The sequence below is a fragment of the Poeciliopsis prolifica genome, unplaced genomic scaffold, assembly GCF_027474105.1.
Source record: "Poeciliopsis prolifica strain line A6 unplaced genomic scaffold, Auburn_PproV2 SCAFFOLD019, whole genome shotgun sequence".
Classification (NCBI taxonomy): domain Eukaryota; kingdom Metazoa; phylum Chordata; class Actinopteri; order Cyprinodontiformes; family Poeciliidae; genus Poeciliopsis; species Poeciliopsis prolifica.
In genome coordinates, this window is record NW_026562394.1 from 3,756,899 (window position 1) to 3,778,806 (window position 21,908).

Consider the following 21,908-nt stretch of genomic DNA (forward strand, 5'->3'; position numbering starts at 1 on the left):
ATAGAATTTGGGAGCTTTGGAGGGGAAAATTAAATTTTTTTTTTATTTTAGTATCATTTTATGCTTTGCTTTAGCTAAAAGGTTAAGTTAATACTTTCTATTAGAATAAGTTTATTAACCTTTAAGGGACTCACTGACAGATGTACAGCAGTATGAGAAAAAATGATTATATGTCTCTTGGATTAATGTTTTATACCTCAACAAGTTTAGTAAAATTGCGAATGCAAAACTCAAACTTGCAATCAAGCCAGACTAAACTTGCAGTTCCTATGCTAAACTTGCTAGCATGCTAGCAAGTTGAACTTTGTGACCTTGAGGCAGCCTTTGCTAGTAACGGGTCACATCTTAGCTGTTTGCAGCTCGTCAAAATAGATTTGAATTTTTATTGCTTTGACAAGTTAAAAAACAAAAACTAACTTGAAGCAAGCTGAGCTTAGCCGGACTTTTCAAATGATCGATGCGTCTCAGCTGTTGCTAGGGAAAGGCTCGACAAGCCACCTTGATGACACAAAAAGGAGATACAAAGAATGGCAGAGTTGCTTTGATTCTACCATTTTAGAGGATTTTAGAGAATAAACGGCCTGCTTAAGGTCACGCCACAGCATCGCAATCTGATTTAAGCCAGTCCAAACCCTCCCGACAGTTCTCGGCGTTCTCCTAAATCAGCAGTGCTTTTCCCCTTAAAACTGTCCCATGGATACACGTTTTTTGCCCTTTCTCTATTCCTGCAGTTGAATTATGAAATCCGGCCTTTCCTGAGGCAAAAGAGGCCTGCAGTTCCTTAGAGTTTTTCTTGTTTTTGGAGAGACTGATGCAGCCTTTGAGTAATTTTGGTAGGTCAACCAGGGTCACCCCTGTTCTATGTTTCCTCCGTTTATGGATAATAATAATGGCTCCGACTGTGGTTTGGTATTCTTTAACCCACTTCTTGTTGTTCTTTTTAAGTGATATTTAATGCTGGTAATAGTTTGGGTGTGGCTTGCATTGGCTTGTGAGTTAACAAAGGTGACAATTAGTTGGATCAAGTTTCTTTGAATAGTTTTTTTTTTTTAATACAAATTACAATATCAAATTAAAGCCACGTTTTAATGTGGTTTGATTTGTTTGATGTTAACAGCAAATCAGTAAAGAAGCAAATACCTTAGCCCTTTTATAACTGAGGTGGGGTTTTTCCAGTGTTGGTTCAACAGCAGCCTCTAACAGAGACAGATTTAATAGAGCAAGATGTAAGGGCCAATAAAATCAAAAGGTTTTTGAAAACAGACAATTGCTTTAGAAAAAAAAGGGGGTTAAATTCTTACAATCCGTTGGATCAGTGCAGGGTGTGAACGCAGAGAGAAATGTCTCTGTAGGTGTGCTTTTTCCTTGTGAGTGACAGTCACGCCCGTGGAAAAATGAGCGCGTTGAAACGGTGCTGAGTCGTCTAATTCTGTGTGTATTTCACAACTGATCAACGAGCTTTAATGTTAAAGGTCCACAGTGGTTTTTACTGCGGCATTTAACGGAGCAATAATCACGGAATGGCTTCCCCCCCCCCCCCCTCTTTCTTTTTTTGGCTGAAGGAAAAGAAAAATCACTGAAAGATGTCCAGACACCTGCACCTCCCAAGACGCGCCAACACATCCTCACCTGGCTACACACACACACACACGCACATTTACGCACACACACATCACAACGTCACTCGTATTATCACAATCGCAGAAATACCGCCCATTCCCCCCGCACACACTTGCTGTATTTACAACCCCACTCCTCTTGCTATAAGCGCAAACATGCAGATGCTTTTCCCCCCTTCCTCGCGCCATGGAAATGGTTCCCAAATACAGATCACTGTCACTATTTTGGTTCGACTTTAAAATAAAAATTAGAACAAAAAAAAAGGAAAGCAGAGCCTGTTCATACAGTCAGCTGATGATGGTTGGTGGCTTGTTTTATGGTGAAATATTAATAAGGGCTTGTCACGACTGAACCCCCTCCTCCTGACTACTCCCCCCCGCCCCCCCAAAAAAAGCGCTGCGCGGGGATCATGCTGGCACATCGTCCCTCTGTTGTCAAGAAATAAAGGCCCCGTATCTTCACCGACGGAGGCTGGGAGTCCTGAAGGTTGAAAAGCCCGGCTTGTGCGCACACATCGGGCTCGCTGTCAGCCCCGGACTCTCAAATTTACGCGTAAAAAAAACACCAATTAGGCCCCGACGTCTCTGCGCCATCCAGCCACAAATTCTCCTCCGCTTAAGACACACGCACACACACACACACACACACTACACACTCGGACGGCGCATTTGGACGCTGACAGCTGGCTATGTGGGTTGGGTGATGCAAGCGACTCATGCGGCGATTTACGGAGCAAAACACGGGCCTCGGTAGTATAATAAAGGTGTGATACATACCTGGGAGAGGACAGGACCTGGTTGGCGCAGAGGCTTTATCCAGTTGCCCAGACTCGTAAGAGTGGGGAGTGTTAAAAAAAATCAGACAACAACAAAACCACGCCGGTTGTTGATGACACAGCTGTCTTGGCAGACAGGAGGAGAAGGGAGAAAATCCAATCGCAGATGTGTCAAGTGAAAAATCATTTGACACATGGGGGGGGGAGAATCCGAAATTCAGACGCAAATCGCCGGACTCACGCCTTCCCCTGGCGTGAAACCTCTTCCATTTTCACAACAAACAGCGCGCTGTGTGTCTCCTACTAACGCAGAGGCGCGGCGGACGCTGGCCGGTGTGCGGTCTGCGCGCAGCCCATGATGCTGCTGCCGCTTCACTGTGAAGGGACACAAACAGATCCTCGGCGAGGCTCCGACAACTCCGAGGAAAAGGGAGCCATGCTTCCAGTTCAGTTCAGACGGTTCAGAGAGGAAGAGGAGAAGCAGGAGGAGGAGGAGGAGGAGGAGGAGGAAGAGGAAGATGAGAGGGGTAAATAAAAACGTCAAAACAAAAATGCGCAGACATCAGCGCGCCGCGTTGGCTGAGGCGCTGGGCATCCTCACCGTGCATTTGCATTTATATTAATATTCATACAGCGGGGCTGCTTCCTCGGAGCAGACGACTGCTTGTGTTTTGGGAAGGTGGGGCGTCAGAGGGGGCGCTGGGTCCAGCTGTGGGGAGATGCTGCTGTGTTTCTACTAATAATAGCAGCGGATTCATCCGACGTGACCCTGCACTTATATTAAACTCTGAGGGTTGCTCCGCTTAAATAATAATAACAATAAAGCAATATTGTTAATAAAGCAAATTATAAGTCTCTGTGATGTCACGTGGTATGAAAATAATGGTAAAATATATACACACCTCTGGAAAAAAGTAAGAGAGCACTTAAAATGATCCTTTCTCTGATTTTACTCCTTACATGTTTGCGTAAACAGAACATTGTTCTTTTATGAACTAGTGGTTCATGTTTCCAGCATTCCAAGCAAAAATGTAGCATTTAATCGAGAAATGGTCAAAATAACAAAAAGATGCAGTGCTTTCAGACATCAACTAATGCACAGAAATTAAGTTCATATTCCTTTAGGAACAACAATACTAATGTTTTAACTCAGGAAGAGATCGAAAATCAATATTTGGTGGAATAGGTTTTCAACGGGGTTCTGTGCAATGGTCCCTTCATTTTTTTTCAGAGCTAAAATTTTGCCATAAAACCAATAAGGGTGATACAAAGTGGACTAAACCCTTATTTCAATGAAAACCAGAAATGAAGATTTGAGTGAAAATCTGAGCTTAATTTGATTTGAGTGGTATTTAGACCCCTTTCCTCTGATATTTTTAAATAAAATTCAGTGCAAATAATAGATGGAGACAGCAAAACAACATTCTAATAATTGAATACGAGTTCTAATCAATCTATATCCTGGTAATGGCGCACATACATAGCTACCAAGACCTGACAGTCTGTGGTCTGGGCAAGGAGAACCAAGGTGTGAGAAGTAGCCAGAAGTTCATGGTAACTCACAAATATTAGTCACTACAAACCCACAGTTTAAAAAAAAAGTCCTGCTTGCAATTCACCACAAGCTACGGGAGGCAGTGCAAGAAAGTGCTGTGATCAATTGGCTTTAACAATAAAACTGCACATGACCCATGCGTCAGTCTATATTGATTTATGAAATAAGATTGAAATGTGTTGAACTTTGTAGTTGTAACATAATAAAATGTCAAACTAAGTCGATAAGCTTTTCCTGAAAGACAAACCAATCAATGAGCTAAATCATCCTGACACTGGCAGTCAGACGTTTCCAGGCTGTCATCATCTATTCAGGATGGAACAATTTTTAAAACCCAAAAAAAACATATGGGGTCAAAATTATACATACACCACAACTAATTGACCCTTAGCAAGCTGAACTGCACCAGCCACCAACAAGCCTCAGGCAGACTTCTGGCTGTTTCCAGGTCAGAACTTGGTGAAACTTGAACACAACAGGATGTTAAATTATTGTAATAATGATGACTTCCTGACAAAGCCACACATTTTCCTATATTTCAAAATGTGTGAAATATAGTCAACAGCTAGCAGCTAGCCAACAGAAACAATTTCTTCTATTTTCTGTATTAATAATGAGGGGATATTTAGCCAGAACACAACATATGGATGGAGGTAAATAAAAATACTTTTGAGCAAGTGAACTGCCAGAAGGAGAGTATGCATAAAATCTGTGCTTGGACCCCATGTCCAAGAGACCAGTCACTCATAAATAAAAGGATATCTGTTTGCCCCTTTGCAGCAGCATGTTTAATATTGTCCAGCATGACGCATAAGATTAAAAATGGATCATAAAACATTTATATAAATTCACAGCAACTTTCTACTTTAAGAAGTCATCTTAAGGTAGAGCTTACAGCGTTGGCGTTATTGAGAAACTGTCAAATATCGGGAAAAGTACACAAGACAAACTCATGATCACAGACTTCTTTAGCTGAACACAAAAGTTAAATAAAAAGTATTGCACACACTGAAAGGCAAAATGAGGTAAAACATTAAAGAAAACCCCAGTGGAGGAACTAAAGAAGTTTTCTGCAAAATAATCACAGCTTTCTTCAGAGAATAAAGTGATAAGATATTCAGCAGCAGAACAGAAGAACAATGATAAACAAAGTCACCCAAAGAGCACAACTCAGTGAAAATACATTTTATAAAAGCTGGAGAATGAGGGCATTTTTGGATTTCCTTCGATCATACTAAGTAGTAATGATAACAGGAAATACTTATTCATGAAACTGAACATTAAGAACAAAAATCAGGAAATGTGAACAAGCAGCACATTTGCATACACTTGCAATTTTCTACATTCACATGTCTGAAGTATAAATCTCATTGAAACATTATTAGTCTGTTTATAATGCTGGCCTAAGTTTTATTTAAATTTTTTTTTCATGCTGTTGTCTTCCATTCAATTTTAAATCTCTATCAGTGAAAACTTTCACTTTCTGTGATTCCTAATTTGTGAACACACCAGCTGGATGGTCTGAGTTTTGTTATACCTGTGTTATCAAAATCAGGTAGAAGCAACCAGGACCAATGAAAAAGCCTTACTTGTAATATCTTAGTAAAGACTAATACTAAAATAAGAGCAGAGATTAGAGAAAAACAGCATGTCGACAGTGACAGGGATTCTTTTAGACTGAATCCCATGTAATCTTTTTGATCGCCAGACAGACCAAACAGAGTAAAGTACCACTAATCTAATCATAAAATCAGTGCATGCCTCTGATGATGCTCTAAGGATCCAAAATGCAAAGTACCCAACTATAAATCTCTGCAATGTCTCTATCTCAAAAACAGCGTGCATGTCAAAGTATCGGGGGGAGTGGATTTGTTATCAGCGGCCTGACAGTAGGTGATCTGGTCAAAGTGCGCTGTGGTGAACTGTGGTTGGAAGCAGCGTACATTCATCCATTTAAATTGCCCTCGGAATAAACTCCAGTAAGGTAAAGTACTGGCTTTTATGCTATAAGCAGAATGCTCATAAAAGGTATTTTACGTTGCCACGCTGGCACCTCGCCAAGGCTCCTCTGCGGTCTTACCAGCCCGACTCGTAAAAGCTTTATTTGTGAGCAAATGAATAATCGTGCGCGAGTTTGCCTGTTGGCTCATTCATGAGCGAGTCATTTGATCAGCCTGCTGAATGCCATACCCATTCAGGAGTTTATTCCGTCCCTCCAGGAGAGCTGGATACGCAAGCTGTACTGCTGTTTACCAAACAAAACAAAAAAAATCAGTTTCCGATCATAAAGAGATCTGTTATATATTCTATTATCTTGAATTAATTCCTACAAGCATAAATATGGCGTTGCAAGACCCATAAACCTTATTGAATTTATGCCAAGTTTAAAATGTTATTGATTGATGAAAATTATTGCTCTGACCCTCCAGGTCGCAAGAATGACGAAAGAAAAAACCCAGCTGAAGGAGTTTGTAGAGGCTATAAGCGTCCTGCAGTGGGTGCTAAGCTTTCTCTTCTTAGGTGAGGCCCTCTTAATCAATCTTTTTTTTTTTTTAACTCTTTCTTGCATCCAGCAGCAGCACCGTGCTACTGACTATTTGTGAAGACATTCATGGAGAATGCCCAGCAACTGGAGTTAACATGGCTGGATTATTGTGCTTCTGCAGGACTGGCTTGCATTTTCTTGATGGTGTATCTTATGTTTACGTCTCTGTGGCCGCTGCCCACTCTTTACTTCATATGGATGGTAAATGACTGGCAAACTCCAGAAAGAGGTAAAATCGTAGACATAGGTTTGTGGAACTTATAATTTTTTTTCATACAAGTCTTGTGTCTCTTTGTGTGGTCAACAATAACTTTTTGCCTGATTATTGTTAATAAAAGCCACCAGGGATGTAAAAATAGAGTAAGAAACAACAAACACTTGAAAACATGGCTACCGCACCTAAACTGACAGACCAGATTTATTTATTTTTTATGTTTGCGCCTGTTTGCTCACTTTAAATCACTTTAAATCACTCCAATATATCTATTTCCATAATGAGAAACTCCTACACTTCTAGGAGTTGGTCTTGTCTCTAACAACTTTTTATATGTCCACCAGGGGGCAGAAGAACAGCATTTGTGAGGAAGTGGAAGGTTTGGTTGCAGTTCAGAGAGTTTTTTCCAATTAAGGTAAGTTTAATTCAGCACTGCCAAGTTTAATAAGTTCAGCATATGACCAAGGTAGTTTTTCCCAACCTCATACTTTTGGTTGACGCTTGTCTGGATTCAAAATGTGTAAAATATTTCAAACAGAGTCGAGACTCCAAAGCTTTTACCTTGTTTCCATGTCTTCTTTCAACACCTTTCGTTCAAAAGTTGTAATTCATTTGGGGTTTTCCGTTTGCCTTCACATCTTACGCTTGATTATTCCCGTCACATTTTTATTTGAAAATTCTAGTGCAACATCTGTGTGAGTCAATTACTCTGTAAGCACAAAATCTTCAGTTTTTGAATGAATTTCGACATGACAGAAAACAGGAATATGAGGGATTTCTAGATTTCCTCAGGAATTATAAAAATCTCACAAAATTGTTATTTTCTCTGAATGGATGATAAATTAAATGAAACTGTTTTAAAATTCTTCTCTTTTGGTATGATTTGATAAAAATCCCCACAAAACAGAGAATTTAGAAGAAAATATCTACGGGCCAAATTTTTAAAAATCACTTTTTGGTTTACTTGGATAAAATGCACCCCAGGTTTCATGATGTCGGTTTGCACATGTTTAACAAAATGCTTGTTCTTTCAGAGAAGTTCCCTCAAAAATCCCCTTAATGAGATGAGAAATCTGCACATATTAATTATGATAATAAAGCTCCAGTCTTGCTATGATTTGCTTCTCTATCGCAGCAGATATGATGATACATTTATCAGATAAAAGCCCCTATAATGAGCATTCATCCCACTGGCCATTAATCATAATACTTTCATTAACTCTCATTGTGAAATCTCTCCAGTTGGCCCGAAACATTTCCCCTAATCTCCATGCGGTCAGACATACAACTCAAATGAATTTGGTCTTACAGAAAAATAAAAAAAAATATTTTTGTTTTTGTGGTTTTCAGCTGGTAAAGACAGCAGACCTGAGTCCGAATAAAAACTACATCCTCGGCAGCCATCCACATGGCATCATGTCCGCCGGAGCCTTTGCCTGCTTCAGCACCGAGAGCTGCGGCTTCGCCGAGACGTTTCCTGGCGTGAAGAGCACACTGGCAATACTGGCAGGCCTGTTCAAGATACCACTCTTCAGAGAATACCTGATGAGTGCAGGTATTCTGTTACATGATGCTGCCATGGACATGGCAGCATCATGCTGTGGGACTTTTTTTCTTTCCTGGGATGGAGTTTGATAATCACATTTCACTTGATCGGGGAAAATTGTCCACCTTTCCACTTCCTTCTCCGTCAACCCTACACATGCAGCCAGAGTTAGAAAGGAGTTGCTTGGATCCAAATATATTAATGCGTAAAATGGCCAAGTCAAAGTAAAGTGGAAATCTGTAGCAACACTTTCAAATTGATGTTCAAATCGTTGCTTGAACATCAATAATGTGTGGCACAAAAAAACAGACTCCAGATTTGCACAGCTAAAGAGAATTGCAGCAATTGTAAGAAAGGTAGTTCTACAACATATTGTCTCTTTACGAAAGCACACCACACTTTTCAGATTTTACATTTCCCTACCCTGCACAAAAATGGGCTTACTTGTTTTTCTGTCACACAAAATGTCAATAAAATTCTTATTTTTAATCTTATGGTACAAAGAAGCTAAGACCCCTTCAAGAACCTGGTAGATTTTTGAATCATTGTGGAGAAAAAATATGCTGTTCAACTTTACCTTGAATTGTTTGCTGCTAGTAGATGGCCTGGTGATGGCCTCGCTTTGTTTGTGCATGAAGGCCTGTGTCCAGTCAGCAAGCCAAGCCTTGTCCACCTCCTCTCCAAAAGCGGTAAAGGAAATGCAGTGGTGATTGTGGTTGGAGGAGCTGCAGAGTCTTTAGCATCTTCTCCTGGAATCAACAGAGTGGTCATGAAGCAGAGGAAAGGATTTGTGAGGACGGCTCTTGAGCATGGGTGAGAAAACACAGGAACAAAAACATGGAAAACCTGTGAAAACAGAACTTCTCTAGTGGAAAACCATCTGTAATATCTGATGACTCTCCACAGAGCAGATTTGGTTCCTGTTTACTCGTTTGGGGAGAACGAACTCTTCCAGCAGGTGATTTTCTCAGACGACAGTCTGGGCCGCCGGCTGCAGGACCTGTTTAAAAGCATCATGGGTTTTGCTCCGTGTCTATTTGTCGGTGAGCGATTTGCTCTGCTGCCCTTCAGGAAACCAGTCACTACTGTCGGTGAGTGTTTCGCCCGTCTCCAAAACAAGCACTAATGCTAACACAATCTGAACCCCTTTTGTTCCGTTTTTGTTTAGTTGGAAGTCCGATCTCGGTGCCCAAGTGTGTCACACCGACTCAGGAGCAGGTTGATCACTATCACATGCTCTACATGGAGGCCTTGGCCAAGTTATTTCATGAACACAAAGTCAGCTGTGGACTTTCTGAGAGCCACAAGCTTGAAATTATTTAGACTTTCCTCACTAAAACGTCTTTGATTGCATTGCTTTTCTTCGAAAGGAGTGTGGAGGTCAGATCTGGGATGAGACCACAAATACTTCAGAAAATAATTACAAGAAAATGAGTGAAACGGTACTTTAAGAGTAACATAGTGGGGAGGTGTAATCAGCCTTGTTTTTAGGTGTTGATGCACAACTAGAAGATGCAGACTTGGAAAGAGAACTGGGTTTAATTTATTTAGCATCATGCTCATGATCACTACAATATTTGGTTCTTATTAAACACAGTCTGCTGTTTCAATAATCACACATACACATTTAAACTAGTTTTGGTTTTAATGAGGAAAATAATTCAGCTTTTATTCATTTACGTGATGTAAACAGTTCCCTTACATTATGCATCAATCTACCTCAAAGGCAACGAGGAAGGTCCTCGTACTCAGAAATCATGAAAAATTATCTTTTGTATTTGATCTGAATAAAGCATAATGTTTTAAATTAATAAAGTGAGGATAATATGTAGTTGTGCTACTTTTTACAAAGATTGAAAACCACTGAGATCTACCAAAATGTCACGCAGGGCATGACATTTACAACATGATTTGACATTTGTGCTTCTTATATTTACTTTTGAACTACATAACTGGAATATAATAAACAAATTTTTTAAAAAAGCCCCAAGGTTCGAAGTTTTTTTTAAATTTTGTGGTTCATGCCTCATTTTTCAATTGTATTTGCAGATAAAAGCAAATTTAAGTTCAGTACTAGAAAATGCCATTTTTATTTAATAGTTAATTGAATCAAAATGTGTTATGTGGATGCTTTAATGCACCAAAATTCAGGCAATTAATAAAATTTAAAAAATACCTTTTTTAGAAAATAGAAAAAATAATTTGTATTTAAAAAAAATACAAAATAATTTGTATTATTTCTCTGTTTCACTATAACAAGTGAATATTTTTCACTTGTTATAGTGAAAACTGCTTTGTTTTCACTGTAACAAAACAGTGAAAATATTTTCACTGTTTTGTTACAGTGAAAATGTTTATTTTCCATAACGAACTGAAGTTTGTACATTTCTGATTTACAAAACACAACTATGCCCTCCTGGATGGTTATCGTAATTCTGATTTCAGGGACATAATTTGCATCCTTTCCAGGCTCATTAGATATAATCATTTACTTACAACACACAGAAATGTTTTTTGAACACAATTTTATTGATGATCAGTTTACAGGAGTTTTATAGAGTTGCACAATGATCACAAAATGAAATATTTAAGAATTAAAATACTGTAATTCCTACAAAAAAAGGAAGAAAAAAAAAACAGGCAGAACAGAACACAAGTAAAAAGCTGGGCGAAAAACAACAAAACCAGTTTAACCTTCTAAAAAAAGTCCATATCATCTGGTGCGTCTAGGTCACGATACTCAATTATATTTCGCGGATCTCCCCGAGACATTCTGTGAATATAATTTTACATAATCAAAAGTTTGGAAATTCCTCAGTTTTCTGAAAACAAAATGCACATCAGCTTTGTCCTGGTCTTACCTGATGTTTCGCGGCTTACCCAGGTAGCCACCTTGTCCACGGAAGTTGTCATAGTTTCCTCTGCCTCCTCCAAACTGATTAGGCGGATAAGGTGGAGCACCTGTCCACAACAAAATATTAAAAGGTTAATGATAGTTTTACCCTGACGGGTTATTTCTAGTGCCAGAAGACGTGACGACGTACCACCATAGCCCATCAGAGGAGGACGAGGCTGACCAAAGCCCATTGGACCCTGAGGGCCTTGAGGAGGAAATGGCAGTGTGGGAGAAAGCAAGCCTGTTCACCAAAACCAGAACAAAATTAGAACCTGAACTCATTTTTCATATTGGATCAATTTTCTAACTTTTGTTGTCCCGTATGGAGGGTTAACAAGATGTATGCCAACCTTGGCCAGGGACAGGAAGAGGTGGAAGTTTCATCTCTGGCAGTGACGGTCTTTTAGCATCCATGAGGAAATTGTTGAAAAACACGACCTCCTTTTTAACTTCTTCAATTTTCTCCCCGTGTTTGTTCAGGATGTGCTTCCGTACAAACTCCGGACCCTGAGGCACAGTTTGCAATAAACAAACGTCATAAACTTGATGTGGTTACACGAATTAGTGTTGTGAAAAAACATCAAATTGCAACATTTAAGCCATTTGCTAAATCTTCCAAGCATTCACCTTGAATTTCTTGCCGCTAAGAGGGCAGAGCCATTTGTCCTTTCCCAGCTCCTGAGTGTTTGCAGATATAAATTTCTCCACCTCTTCGTCGGGATCCTTGCGACCCATCTTCGCTGCCTCGTCCTCAGAGAGGATTTCCTTTAAACTAAATAAAGGCATCAACTTTTCCTCTGTCACTTTTTCCCACTGTTGCACTGTTTAAGGAAATAACCAGACAAAAAACATGAGCAGTTCAGTTAGAGCAATTTGCACTGAAAACGTTCATTGTGGCAATGTGGCGACATCTAGTGGTTAAACACCACAACAGTTATGAAAAGTTGCTCCTCAACATTTATTTCAATTAATTTCTGTTTGCTTATTTATTTAGCGCCGATTCACAGATGTCATTTCGAGGCTCTTCACAAAAGAATAATTTCAATTCAATCACACATGCATTCCAACTGATCCTAATTTCCACTGATTTAAAATTTTCACACCGTTCAAGAGTCAAAATGTTCAGGTATCTTTGTTCATTTTCAGCCCATTTATATGTATAAATACAAAAATTCACAAATTTTATTTTACAGTGAGCAGGCTTAAAATGTAAAAATAAAAGTGCCCTTAAAAGCCAGAGACTGGAGTTATGGAAGCTAGACAAATGAATAATAAATTTCTGGGATCATGGTCTAAATGAAACACAAATTTGCTCCTTGTTTTACTCCAACACCTCAACATTTTCAGGTCCATCCATTGTAAACGTCAGGATCATTTTGCCGAAAAAGTTTAACTCAAGATTAGGAAACAGCTGAAACGTAAATACATCCACAGGAAAGATTTAAAATGTTTCAAATTATGTTTAAGGGATCAAATAAATTGTTACCTGAGCACATAAAGAACATGGAGTTTTGAAAGAGAAGGGGGATATAACTTAAGAGATTACTCAAACTTAACGATTCAAAATGTACGAAAGAAAGAGTTTTTGTATTTCAGTTAATGGTGTAAAATGATGGAAGAAGTTCAATGAGGAGTTAAAACAAAGTCAAAAATTTAATACAATTTAAAAGTAAATAAAGTAGTTTTCACAAGATGGAAGAGAGTTAGCACAAATGTGTAAATTGAGTGAGTGTGGGTAACGATGTATGGATGCATATACTTAGACATATGTAAACCCAGATAAAATAGAAAAATAATTCACCTATGTTTATTTATTTATTTGATTTAATAATTAGGGTCCATCTGAAAATATGGTGAGTTTATGGGGTTGGAGTTCATTAGTTTCTTTCTTCTTCCTTCTCCATTTCAAGCATGTTAAGATTATTGTGGTACAAAAATATGGAACTTTTTTATTCCCTGTTCATGCGTGATTTTATACTTCTTTCATGTTCTAAATAAAAAAGGTAATATTTTGAGGTGTAATCTGTCAGGAACAAATATTTTTGATAGCTGTAGATAATTTTTAAAAGAATGGAAACTCTGAAAGTATAATTACACCTCAATGTTTTCTCTGTGGGTCAAGAATTGGAAAACAGTGAAATTCCATATAGGCAATAAGTAATAATCAAAGATGAATTTACATAAACTTAATTTCCACTCTGATGATTAATATTTTTTGAAGGTTTGAATTTGCTTTAATTATAGTTTCAGTTGTAAAAGATTATTTCCATTTAATTTGTTGTTTTAGTTTGGATATTTAAAATATCTTCCAGTTCCTCAGAAGACGTTTGGTTTCTTTTTTTTTTATAAAACTAACATTTATTGGTGTTTGGGACGGAGAACTTGCATCATTACACCAGTGTCAATATTTTACTTGAAAATGGTCTCAAAACAACATTATCATTTATCACAATAAATACTGGAACAATTTATTGTCCAGAAAAATTTATTGTGGCAGACAAATAGCAAATTTGGTATTTTTCAAAACAGCAAGGGAAGACTAAAATAATGTTTGTGTGCTGTTTTAAGTTTGTCACATTTTCAGGTGATTTCAGTTTCACAAAGAACGTGGCTCCATGTTGCTGCTCTCACTTGAGCAGCAACATGCAGACACACTGACCTTCTCCGTGCGTTATGCGGTTGGGAGGAACTGGGCCGCGAACATGGATCATCCCACAGCGATTAGGCATTTCATCCTCACTGGGGTATTCACAGGTGTTGTAGTAATCAACTGAGTGTACAATCCGCAGATATAAGAGCAACCGGTCCAAAACCTGGAAATAAAAAAAAATGTAACTCATTTAACTTACTAACTTTGACCGTTTGAACTAGGTATGCTCAATAAACATCAGTTTAGATTTTTTTTTTCACCGTAAAACGTGGAAGACATAAAAAAAAAGGCAAACCTTGGCTAATTTATCATCCTTCTCCACAGTTATCTCAGCAGGATTTCCCTCCTTAGCGCCCTCATCTGGATCCATTCCACTGCCAGACCCCAGGAGCTCCTCTTCCTCAGCACTCACCTCCTCAATCAGGTAATCAGTGATATTCTTCAAGATGGGGTTCTGAGCCTGCAACTTCAAGTAATAAAAAGAAATAGCTCATCAGAGGGAAGATTATGTATTGAACTCCGCTCGCGCATGAAAAGAAATTTGAATCTTTGCAACAGGAACCTCGGTGCTTTGAGCGCCCTGAGCTTTGCTGCTCCACAGATCGCCCTTTTCGTCCAAAGCGTGGATAAGCTTGGCAGCCAGCTTGATGTCGTTGCGGAGCACCTGTTTGTGCTGAGTGATGCCGTTCACGTTGCGGACCCTCCGAGCCAGATCCCTGTTCACGCCTGGTGCCAGTTCGCAGTCTCTGAGCTTTTAAGAAAGAAGAGTGGAGCCAACCTTAGAGAAGCAGTAAAGGAGTAGAACAACCAAAACAGCTACGGTGACTTATGTATCACTTCAGAACGATATAAAAAATAACTCATCTGTAACACAAAATGATCTGATTAACTTAAGTCAACACCTACGCGTATATTCTGGAGGTTCCAACAGATTTCCTTGATGTTGACGCTGCGATCAAAGGTCACCCAGCAACGCCTGAAAAACCTGAAAAACACAGATTTGATTTAAACATCAAGCATATTTGTATCCATTTTCTTTCTTCATAAAGTGCCATGCAACAGGAAGTTTGTCCAGATGTTTTATACTGAGACTTTTTATGACAAATCAACACAAAGGTGTGAATAATTACAAAGTAAAACAGTGAAATATCTACAGAGGAATTTTAATGTATGTTTCTCTGCAAAGCAGCCCAAGATCTGACTTGATGAAGAGCATCTGTGAATATCTATTATCAAGTCTCACCACAGAGTTCCTCCTTTCTGTGGTATTTACTTTGACTGGACCATTCTAACTCATGAATTTTCTACGATGTATATTTTTTTCCAGCTGGTTGTTTATGGTCGTTGTCCTGGTGGCACAGGACTGAACCTCCAGTTCTCTCTTCTGGACTCTATTTAGTATTTGACTTCTGTTCATATAGAGCAGGGGTGCCCAAAGTCGGTCCTCGAGGGACCGACTTTGGGTCCCTCGAGGACGTTAGTTCTCTCCCTGGTAGAACCAACAAAGTTGTTCTTCTTAGGCCTCTAGCAAGCCGTCATTTGATCCATGTGTATTAAACCAGGGAGAGAACTAAAACATGCAGGATACCGGCCCTCAAGGACCGACTTTTAGAGGTATCCAAGTAAATGCACAACACACTTTTCAGATTTTGATTTATTATAAAAAAACAAAAAAATCAACAACAAAAAAATTTGTCATTTTCCATCCACTGTAAAAGTGCTACTTTGTGTTGTTCAAAACTTAAAATCACATAAAAATACAATAAATGTGTGTAAATTAACAAATATGTGTGCAAAACTAAGTAGGGATTAAAAAATTAGGAAGGAACAAACAAACCTGCGCTCTGGATGAGGGTCAGAAAGACAAACGCGCAGAAACCCAGGATATCGTCGGCAAAGCTGTGGGGTAAAAATAAAATCAATGCTGATCCTGAGATCATACAATAATCAATATTCAAGGCTCAGATAACAAACAGTGTCTGTGCTGTTCTGACTTACAGCAATAATCTCAGCCTTGGAGATGGAGGGAGCGATGCTCCTCATGAACAGGGAGAAAGTCTTGTGCAGCGGTCGTGGTCTGGGCGAGTCGTCTTTGGGTTTTTTCCCTTCCTTCTTCTCCTCCTCAGAGTTTTCCTTCGGTTTGTCTTCTGCAGACATCGGAGGGAAACGTTGGATGATTTCGGGCATTCTGAAACTCAAAGCCTCATGCTGCGATTTCGATTCATCACCTTCTCCCTCCTCTTCTTCGTCATCCTTGTCTTGCGCTTCCTCCTCCTTCTCTGGTTTGTCAGAGCAGTCAGAATTGGAGTCGGAGTCAGACTCGCTCTCAGAGGCACTCACTTCATCGTCGCTGTCCCCGCTACGCTTCCTCTTTCTTCTTGCCTGCCAATAAAAAAAAAAAAAAAGAAAGTCAGAGATGTTTGGTTGATTTAGTTGCGTTTAAAATAAATATTTTAAGTTACTGAAGTCAGAACAACCTTCTTAGGTTCAGGCATTTCATCTCTGACAGATTCTTTCTCTGCCTCCGGCTTCCTATCCTGTCCGTCTGCGGCGACGTCTCGGTCTCTGCTGGCAGAGTCGCCGTCCTCCTGCAGCACAGTTCTCTGTCATTGACGCGGATCTAAGCGATCACTACCGCTTGCTAACCGAAAACTTTACACACCTTCTCAGTTTTGTTTTTCTCCCCTGAGGGTTTGCGCTCTCCGTCGGCTGTTTTTAGCTCTTCCCTCCTCTGAGCCTCTCCTCCAGCTAAAACAGCTGGAGGAGCTTCTTCTTCTTCTGGCGGCATGTCCAAAATGTGGAGGTCGTGGTCAGTCCCCCCTTCCATCTTTATCACAGCTGAAAGAGAAAAAACAACAACATTTGAGCATTTTGTCTGAGTAAGGATGGGAGAGCTCATAAATGGTCATAATGTTGACTTGATGCACATCACACTTTTGTACTGTTGGTCTCTGCAGGATAGCAGCAAGAAAAATATGGTTCAATTCCACAATCAATTGTGTTTCGGTCATTTAAAAGGTAAAATACTGCAGTTAACCATGATTTGATGAATATTTATTTAAAAGAAAGGATGGAAGAATAGAAGGTAAGTCAGGAAGAAAGCAAGGAAGTAAGGAAGCAAGGGAGAGAGGGATTGTGGGAGAGTTCCTCCCATAAAATCAGAAAGTTTCTGGATAAAATTCAGTAGGTGTTCCTCTGAAGCCTCACCTGCGTCCAGCACCTTGATGATCGCAGGAGTCTGCTCAATGTCCAGCGAAACATTCTCAAACCAGCCGTTCTCCATCAGGAACATAAAGACGTTCAGGCGATTGCAGAGAGCGCTCTGAGCCTCTGCCTTCAGCCGGCTGGCCTCGTCCGGGTGGTATTTGGATCTGAACCTGCGTTCAGAGTGGGGGTCCACCAAAGAGAAGAGGGGGGAATGATGGGGGATGGGATGAACAGGTTGGCAGAGTTACAGAAAGAAATAGATGTTATAAATCTAACCCCTCGCTGAAGGGCAAGAAATCTTTCAAAAAGAATAGATGAATTTAAAAGGATCTTTTTTAAGAACTGTTTAATCTCAGACTGTGGGGCTTTTTGATGGAAGAGGTAAAAAGCCAAATTTAGCAACACAAAATCTAAATTGCACATACACTTACACATATTAAGCCCAGATGTTGACTGGAAATGAATTTTAGAATTGTAAAAGTAGGAAAAAACATGGAATTAACTCACCAAAAATATTAGGAATAAAAACAACAGATTATGAAAAATCAATCACAGAATCAGAATGTCACATAAAAAGTTTATCATTGAGTGATCCACAGTTACCTTTTGCTCTGCCAGTATAATAACAAATATTTACAGAGGGGGAGAAGGGGGTTTCTTCTGTCAAAATGCGCTCCACTTCACCCCAGTGGTGTGACTGTACACACACAAATTCGGTTTTGGGATTCGATTTGATCCAAATGTAAAAAGAAAATGATGCCAAAAACAGGAAAAAAAAAAAAAAAGAAAAAGAAAATCCTCCTTGTGTGGAGGACTGATTGGCTGTCTATCTAAAATCCCTGGTACTGTGAGTCTAAGAGCATCTGCATTGTGCGCAGTGCTTGCCCTCGCTATCTAAGACCGACTCTGGCGGAGGAATCCCACAGTTTTCTTGTAGGGGAGAGAAAAAAAAAATCGTCGTCAACTTGGCAGTAGAAGTGAAGGGAAGAACAACGGGTTAGGTCAAAACAGAATAATTTTTGCATCATACCTGTGAAGTAAGCATTAAAATATGACATTAAATAAGAAAATTATAGGACAAAGACAGCTAAAATCCTTAATACATGCTTCATATATATGAAAATACAAATTTGATGGCAACCTGAGTGAAGATGTGTAAAATAACACAAAAAAATGTAGTGGAAGAAGAATCCAAAACCACCTATTTAAAATAAAGCATACTTTGTTTTTTTAGACTTGACCAAAATTTCCAGGAACTTCAAATTCTTGATTTTCTGTTTTCTTGGTGTATAAATAGGATGACACATAGTAGCCAATTTCTTTCAGTTTGGACAAGGATCAGTACTGGATTTGATGCCCACCATCAACAAAGAACAGGATTATAAGCATAACAAAAAGTCTCCAAGCTAACAGTTACAGACTTTTGTTATTTTGGCCTCACCAAGACTCCATATCAAACGTTAGCCACCATTAATATTCAACCAACTGTTTGGGAGTGTTCTGCCCTACCAGCGCATTTGGTGCTGACAGTAAGTGGCCCGTTGGCGAATTAGAGCACACAGAAATGGTTTTAAAGACACAAAAATCAACAATTTTCCATCTCAGGCTGCAGATCTAAATTTTATGAAAACCTACTGAGTGACTGTTCAATGTAGTACTGGATTATTTAAAATCATTCAATTATTTCTTAATATCAGATTTTGTTTTTCAGGGTTAAATGTGATAGGTTTTATCTAAGTTTGATATTATGCTAGCGAAATAAAAGATATAGAATGTCCTCCACATCTTTACAAAAGGTGCCATCAAATTCAACGGATTATAGTTTGAATGTGAAGCTAAATTTTATCACATTTCATGTCAATGGTCTAAACCAAGTCTACATTATAATTAGTTAAACTAGACATCAATCATTAGGTGAACTCAGGTCGTACCACTCCTCATCTTTATGAGCCAAAAAGAAGTCCTGCATCTGCTGCCGACGGAAGTCGATCTTGTACTCATTGTAGCGTTTGACGGCTTCGGTCTCATCCACTGAGTCGTCCAGGGACAGCAGGAACTCTTTAAAGTTTTTCATTATCGGAGGAGGTGGACCCAAGTCCATGTCATGGATGTTCCCGAGTCTATTGGAGGAAAGCAGTTTGGTGGAGTGTTAGTTAGGCCACCACTCAATGAAGAAACTATTGTTAAAGCCGTTTGCTTGTTTTTAGTGTAAACCTCAAAATGGCACCTTGCATAAAGCTAATTTTGGAAAGTCAATGACTTTCCTCTGACATAAAACCAAATAGCTCAAATACACAGCAATAAACAAAACTAAACTCTTGAGGCATTTCCTGATTTTCTCTTACCTAGCCTGGATGGGGATGCCCTGATGAGGCTGCATCAGGTGCAGATCAGGATGGCCCCAGTGCTGTGGTGGCCCATAGCTTGGCCCTCCTCCACCGCCATAGCCCAAGTCATATCCCCCACGGTAAGGATCTCCTCCATGATCATCCCTGCAAGTTCACAGTAAGCATCCTAAATAAATGGTAACAAAGATGTTATACCATCAACACGTCCATGTTCGGTCTTACCAGTCTCTTCTCATGCGTTTCTGCTGGGGGCTCATGTCGTGTCTGGGTGGGCTAAATCTCTCCCTGCGTCCACGGTCATAATCTCTGTATTCACCACGGCTCCGACGCTCCCTGCCCCTGTCCCACTCCCTGAGTGAGAAAGTACCACTTGTTTTTAAAGGCGTCCAAAAACAAAGTGCTTCTCATAGTGTGATGCAGGTCAAAGCTGCTTTGATAGCAAAAGTGGGGGCAAAACACTATTGAACACCATCATCACTTTCATACCTGTCGTTCCAGTCATCTCTGCGTCGATCCTCTCTTTCTCTGGAGCGATCATAGTCACTCCTCTCCCGTCTGAACTTGTCTCTTCTCCTGCGATCGTATTCATCGTCGCTGTCTCCCATCTCATAGGAGAGGAGCACAAATTAGCCTCTCGACATGCACAGCGGAGGTAATGAATGACATTTCTGACAATGCGCTCTAACGTTAGGAGCGCACACAAACTTATGAATTAACTACGACATCACATTACAAAAATATATTTGTGAAGCAAACAGTAAACAAACTCGTGCTTCTTCCTCTCTTTGATCTCGAGTCTAACTGGTGCAAAGGAAGCTGGTTACACAAAGCCGCCAGCTAAAGCCAAACTGGCGCAAAGTTCTCTTTAAATATATATAAGCGTATAAGTTGAAAACCCCACAAATAATTCTGGAAATTAATATGACGCAGAATAACAGAAAACGTAGCTAACATCCTAAAAATAAAAAATAAAAAACTAGGTAAATAGTTTCACGAGGCTAACGCTATCCAGGCTACTTTAGCCTAAAATGCTAACATGCTCAAACTTAGCTATTCAAATACCTTGGCTCTTTTTTTCAATTGAATAAACCGATAGCTTGCTGTCTGACCGTCATTGCGAAATTGAATATAATCAAACACACCAGAACAGAATAATACATTGCAATGCATTTGTTTGAATAATATTCACCTCTTTTTCCTGCTCCGTGTCGCCGTCTTGTGCAACAGGAAACCACTTTCGACAGTACCAGTAAAAATATCGCCATCTAGTGTTCTGGGAGGCTACCGTTTTTTCTTTCCTATTATTGAGGCCTGCCCATAGCAATGCATAAGGAGAGCAGTGTCACTGCCTCCATGCATTGCATGGCAGGCACCTATTGTTCTACACCCAATAGAATATCTCTTTAAATATTATTTATTATTCTTCCGTTACAGTTAACGCGGCTCGTACCGCTGCGTGCCCACCCACAAAAGTGGTATCAAAACGTGCGGCTCGCCCCGGCATTGGAACTATTGCTTTTTAGTGGGGTTCGGAGTTATCATGGCGACGTAAAAAGCAAAAAACGACCAAACATTTTCGTCAATTATAAACTGTCGTAACTAGAGTGTAACTGGTGTTCCGCTAGAGCAGGGGTCACCAACCGCGCAGACTGTCAGAAGCTCAGGCTGAACGTAGAACAACAGGAGGTTCAAACCCAACTCGTTCATTTTTAGCTTGCAGAAAAACGCAAAGCCGTGAAATAAATAAAAGCAAACTGACCAATAAGACTTGGGCTTTGGGGTTCCCCACCTCACGCATCAGACTGACAGCTGTGTGTGTATAATATGTTTTGACACAAAAGATATTTTATTTTCCACAATTTTGCTAATAGAACAGATGGTTAGATAATAAAACAATAACTCTTCTTTTCTTTTTTATTTAAAGGAAAATTTCAAGGTACTCAGTACAGCTGCGGGTGTTACTGCAACAATCCATCAGTTTGCTTTTGTTTATTTCAGTCACTTGTGGCCAGTTTAGAATCACAGAGAAAAACTCCAAAAGGGAATCAAACTTGAAACTCTGTGAGCTAAAAACTTCTAATCACATAATAGCAATTAACCATAGCTGCCATGGTAAATTATTACTGATAACGATTGTGAGTGGTCCTGACATTAATATGATCAGGCAGTATTATAAAGACTATCAAACAAGTGCCCTTCGTGTTGCTCTGTACCCGTGAAGTAGCTCCCAGTCTCAAAAAGGTTGGTGACCCCTGGATTAAATCATCATTTCAAACTCTTCTAAAAATGATTTTACTTTACACCGAGCAGAGAGCCTTAAAAATAATTCCAGTTTTATAAAACTGTGGTTTTATTTTTTCAGGAAGGGTTTGATTTATATTCATGAGCGGTTAAAATATGAATCAGACTGGGGCACCACTAATAAGATGACTAATAATATCCTATAAACTGTTACAGAGGCAGATGGTATTTTTTCATGCTTTGTAATGCAGAACAATTGCGATTTACTTTAAAGTATTTAAAGAGTTTTTACATTTTACATAGTTTATAAA

General features: G+C 39.5%; 3 protein-coding genes across 4 annotated transcripts in view; 1 reads left to right on the forward strand and 2 right to left on the reverse strand.

The window, feature by feature from the left end:
• LOC129368726 (neuronal tyrosine-phosphorylated phosphoinositide-3-kinase adapter 1) overlaps positions 1-3,060 on the reverse strand; it is a 32,560-nt gene extending 29,500 nt beyond the window's left edge. Inside the window, exon 1 of one of the 2 annotated variants that reach the window (XM_055043820.1) lies at positions 2,397-3,060. The gene's annotated coding sequence lies outside the window, so the exon portion shown is untranslated. The remainder of the gene's footprint in view (positions 1-2,396) is intronic. The other variant, XM_055043821.1, reaches the window with a different exon arrangement.
• Positions 3,061-5,851: 2,791 nt separating this feature from the next.
• mogat3b (monoacylglycerol O-acyltransferase 3b) lies at positions 5,852-10,241 on the forward strand. The gene is made up of 8 exons (XM_055043827.1): positions 5,852-5,934; positions 6,380-6,470; positions 6,617-6,724; positions 7,054-7,124; positions 8,060-8,264; positions 8,894-9,068; positions 9,162-9,346; positions 9,424-10,241. Exons 2-8 carry the CDS (start codon positions 6,389-6,391, stop codon positions 9,576-9,578), a joined length of 981 nt encoding a protein of 326 aa, XP_054899802.1. The 5' UTR covers positions 5,852-5,934; positions 6,380-6,388; the 3' UTR covers positions 9,579-10,241.
• Positions 10,242-10,763: 522 nt separating this feature from the next.
• srrt (serrate RNA effector molecule homolog (Arabidopsis)) lies at positions 10,764-20,654 on the reverse strand. The gene is made up of 20 exons (XM_055043828.1): positions 20,546-20,654; positions 19,843-19,961; positions 19,579-19,707; positions 19,354-19,500; positions 18,940-19,128; positions 17,009-17,178; positions 16,464-16,639; positions 16,279-16,389; positions 16,030-16,183; positions 15,800-15,948; positions 15,639-15,700; positions 14,708-14,786; positions 14,364-14,552; positions 14,097-14,267; positions 13,811-13,964; positions 11,779-11,972; positions 11,502-11,658; positions 11,300-11,392; positions 11,117-11,216; positions 10,764-11,028 (listed from the first exon to the last, which is right to left on the reverse strand). Exons 2-20 carry the CDS (start codon positions 19,959-19,961, stop codon positions 10,953-10,955), a joined length of 2,619 nt encoding a protein of 872 aa, XP_054899803.1. The 5' UTR covers positions 20,546-20,654; the 3' UTR covers positions 10,764-10,952.
• Between the last annotated feature and the right edge of the window lie 1,254 nt (positions 20,655-21,908).

Coding starts and splice junctions, on each gene's coding strand:
- srrt (XM_055043828.1), bottom strand. CDS start 19,961: ATGGGAGACAGCGACGATGAATACGATCGCAGGAGAAGAGACAAGTTC. Junction 16,640..17,008: donor CATCAAGGTGCTGGACGCAG/GTGAGGCTTCAG, acceptor TTTCTCTTTCAG/CTGTGATAAAGATGGAAGGG. Junction 14,787..15,638: donor GACCCTCATCCAGAGCGCAG/GTTTGTTTGTTC, acceptor TGTGTTTTTCAG/GTTTTTCAGGCGTTGCTGGG.
- mogat3b (XM_055043827.1), top strand. CDS start 6,389: ATGACGAAAGAAAAAACCCAGCTGAAGGAGTTTGTAGAGGCTATAAGC. Junction 6,471..6,616: donor GCTAAGCTTTCTCTTCTTAG/GTGAGGCCCTCT, acceptor GTGCTTCTGCAG/GACTGGCTTGCATTTTCTTG. Junction 7,125..8,059: donor GAGAGTTTTTTCCAATTAAG/GTAAGTTTAATT, acceptor TGTGGTTTTCAG/CTGGTAAAGACAGCAGACCT.